This window comes from Mus caroli, chromosome 7, assembly GCF_900094665.2.
Source record: "Mus caroli chromosome 7, CAROLI_EIJ_v1.1, whole genome shotgun sequence".
Classification (NCBI taxonomy): Eukaryota; Metazoa; Chordata; class Mammalia; order Rodentia; family Muridae; genus Mus; species Mus caroli.
This window is the reverse complement of record NC_034576.1, coordinates 105745400-105749398: the sequence shown is the minus strand read 5'-3', so window position 1 is coordinate 105749398 and position 3999 is coordinate 105745400. Positions and strand designations below refer to the sequence as shown.

Here is a 3999-nt window from a genome sequence, read left to right as displayed (position 1 = left end):
CCATGGAGAATCTGCCCTGAGAGCATTCAGCAGAAACTCTGTGTTCATTTTGCAAAGAGCAAACTAAGAATGGCCTTTCTGATTTGCTTTGTTTTCACACTGTAGATGATGGGGTTGAGCACAGGGGGTAGAAGAAGGTAAACATTGGCCATCATTGTATGGACTACCTTGGGCACTGACCGACCGTAGCGATGCACCAGAGACAGGCTAAACATAGGGATGTAGAAAACTGCAACTGCTGCAATGTGGGACACACAGGTGCTGAAGGCCTTGTGTCGTTCTTCGGATGAGGCAATATTAAGGACAGAGCGAATGATCAGAATATAAGATAAGACAATGCATGGAGTGTCTAGCCCTGTGGTCAGAATGAGATCAACTAGTCCACAGATGTTATTTGCCCGAGTGTCTGAACATGCTAACTTAATCACATCTGGATAATAGCAGTAGGAGTGGGAGAGGGTATTCCTTTTACAGAAAGAGACAGGTTTGAGGAGCAGAAACAGTGGAACTATTAAAAGTAGAGTGCGCATTATCACTAGAAAACCTATCTGAATGATTCTAGAATTAGTAAGAATTGAGGTATATCTAAGAGGTTTGCAGATCGCTACATAACGATCAAAAGCCATAGCCAGTAACACTCCAGATTCTGTACATGTGAACCCATGGAGAAAAAACATCTGAACAATGCAAAAATCTAGACTGATTTCATTTGCCTGAAACCACAGGATTCTCAAGGTGGTTGACATTGTAGAAAAAGTCAAACCCAGGTCAGTGGCAGAGAGCACGGAGAGGAAATAGTACATAGGTTCATGCAGGCTATGCTGGGTCACAATGATGAAGAGGATCATGCTGTTGCCAGAGAGGGCGGTGGCATAAAGACAACAGAAAGGAATGGAGATCCAGCCATGAGCAGACTCTAGGCCAGGAATACCAGTCAAGAAGAAGGTTGGTAATTTCGATGTGAAGTTGCTTAGGAATTCTGTGTTGTCCTGCGTTTGTAGCATTTGCCTTCACAATGCTCACATCCTAAGAAGTAACCAAAGAAATGTTGTTATAACTGTACTGTTATAAAAATATTTAAATGGTTTTCTGAGTAGTAAAACTACTCTAGGATATAAATTCTGTTGTTCAGAAAACTAAAATTTATTAATTTAGCAATTAAAATTAGGGACATTTAGAATATACAATGCTTTTATCCTTAAACCAAGAAACTATAATCACATAATTTTATACTTTTATATATTTACTTTTATATTTATAGACTTTTAAATTCCACAAGATTTTGTGCATAAATGGTGATTTCTAGAAATGCAAACAATAAAAACCTTTCAATGTGGGAGACTCAGTTCTTGGAACACAGAAAAATAAGCACATTTAATTTTTAATTTGCCAGGCTTAAAGTGAGCAGGAGAAACCTTCTCAAAGACTTTGTTTCTCTGGATTGGTCCTGCTGGTGTGACTCTCCACACATAGAATTCTAGAAGCAATCACTTTGATCCCAAATTATGGGTGAATAGCAAAAGAGAGTTGCTTATTAAAAGGAAAAGAAGGAAGCCAGCACATTGTAGAAATTTATGGGAAAGATTATATTTCCTAAGCCATGGGAAGTCTGAATGCTTTATGAGAACAATAAAAAAAATGAGAGTACTGTATTCCCCTATGTTTGACAGCAGTGCTGAACTACTTGAGCAGCCAACTCTAGTAAGCGTTGAAACATTCAGTGTAGTTCAGAGTAGTTGATCTTGGGAAATGCAGGTATACTTGTTAACTGAAACAATCAGTGGGGTGCATTAGAGATCTTGTGGTGCTGCTATCGTCTGTTTCATTTTCAGAAACTTAGCAATTGTGGCAATCAGAGATAATATGATGAAAGGATGAGTGTTTTGCAAAAGGGAGGATTTAGATAAATATACAAATTATAGATACAGTTAACAGTCATGAACTTTAGATAATGAATGAGAGGATTTAGTTGATTTATAAAGGTTTGATGGCATCTGGTTATTGAGCTCAGCACAGGAGAGTAATTAGATCTCTGAAAGATGAGGTTTAGCAATATTATTGACAGTAGGTTGTGTCAAGTAGTAGCCTGATAGAAAATCATTCCTGGGAAATTTTTACTCAATACGTATAATTCTCTCAGGAAATTATGAAGAATAAATTTTGGTTTTGATTCAGTAGTATCCAAGTAGTTTTATTTTGGCTTAAGGAAAATATAGAAGATACAGTTAGACAGAAAGATGATTTTACAGCAGTGTTTAGGACTTATTCAATTAAAATTATAAATTACATAATTAAATTCTAGGATGACTAAAAATATTACTTACCTTGTTTAGGTTTTCAGGCAAATTTGCTTTGTGCTAATAAATACCATATAATCAACTTTGAATTATCCATGTTTTCTTGCTATTTCTTCTTTATAGTTAAATCACTAAATTCATGAGTTTCAACTGTATCTGAGAGGAATCATTACAATACACAGCCACAAACTGTTTGATAGTATTATATGGGAATCCAAAGATATGGAAGAATATAGAATTACTTGAAAATTCTGTAAGCTTGTTTGAATATTTATGTGTAGGTAATAAACATATACAAAGACAACACAGTGAGCATTGTTATCTATCTTACCAGGGCCTTGTGGAAACAGGAACTTTTTATGTCTTTACTAGCAGAGACAGAACAGGCTATCATGCTGGGATCTCTGGAGTTTTTAGTACTGAACTGTGGGATTATATGCAAGATGTGGATCTCTCTGGGGAAACTGACAAAGAACAAACAACGTATTTAAAGATGTGAGGCATTAACACTGAATCCAAGAAGGCTCTAAGCTACCAACTCCAGTGAACTGTAGAACCTAGGAGTCCTGAATGATAAACAAAGGAAACAAGAGCATTCATAAAAAGTTGGCTCTCCATATTGATGTACTGTTTCTTGTGAATTCTGTCACACTCAATGTGAGTTCATATTTGCATTTCTTTGTCTGAAAAACACTTTTTCTGGTCTTTATCCATAATCACGTCTGCCTTAGTGGTATTTCCACACTCTCTTCTTTTATAATCCCAGTCTTGTGTGGAAGGATGAAATCTAGATGTTGCATTTAGGACTTAGTACTCCATTATCTCTTATTCTCTGATCACAAATGGGTCTCTGTTCTAATTGCAATCCACTACAAGTTGAAACTTCTGTTATGGGAGATGATAAATGCATTTATCTATGGGTATAGCAAAAAACACTAGGAATCATTTTAATTATATGCTTACCTAGCATAATAATTGTATGTTCTCCTGTAGGAACTATGACATACCTAGCCACAGGTTCTTCCTTCCAGTAATGCTGCCAGGCCTGAGTTCTATCTAGTGGAGAGACCCTTACATATGATCAGAAAGCAGTCAGTTACTCCCATAACACTGAACCACTATTGTATCAGTGAGCATAGCTAACAAGGTATCATTGTTGTTGCTCATAAAGTACACAGAAGAGTAAGATTGTGCCTAGAATCCTCTAGATCAATAAAAGCTAGCTAGGAAGAATGAAGCTTTAAGATCAGCACTCAATGATTTCTCTATGTTTCATGACTCAGATATGTGGTATCTTCAGCAACAGAGCATGACAGATTATAAGTGTACAAAATTGTGGTGCGCAATATGATACTTTTTTTAAAATATTTTTTATTACGTATATTCCTCAATTACATTTCAAATGCTATCCAAAAAGTCCCCCATACCCTACTTCCCTACCCACCCATGACGATATTTTGGCCCTGGCGTTCCCAAGTACTGGGGCATATAAAGTTTGCATGTCCAATGGGCCTCTCTTTCTAGAGATGGCCGACTAGGCGATCTTTTGATACATATGCAGCTAGAGCCAAGAGCTCCGGGGTAATAGTTAGTTCATAATGTCGTTGCACCTACAGGGTTGCAGATCTCTTTAGCTCCTTGGATACTTTCTCTAGCTCCTCCATTGGGGGCCCTGTGATCCATCCAAAAGCTGACTGTGAGC

The 3999-nt window shown here is 37.2% G+C and overlaps 1 protein-coding gene across 1 annotated transcript; it reads right to left on the bottom strand.

Annotated features, from left to right (window-relative positions):
• On the bottom strand, window positions 1–1021 carry LOC110299231 (olfactory receptor 51F1-like). Its single transcript, XM_021168882.1, has one exon. The coding sequence runs from the start codon at window positions 1002–1004 to the stop codon at window positions 45–47; it is 960 nt and encodes a 319-aa protein (XP_021024541.1). The 5' UTR covers window positions 1005–1021; the 3' UTR covers window positions 1–44.
• Between the last annotated feature and the right edge of the window lie 2978 nt (window positions 1022–3999).

Bases quoted from the DNA above. Each gene is read 5' to 3' on its own strand.
- LOC110299231 (XM_021168882.1), bottom strand. From the start codon at position 1,004: ATGCTACAAACGCAGGACAACACAGAATTCCTAAGCAACTTCACATCG.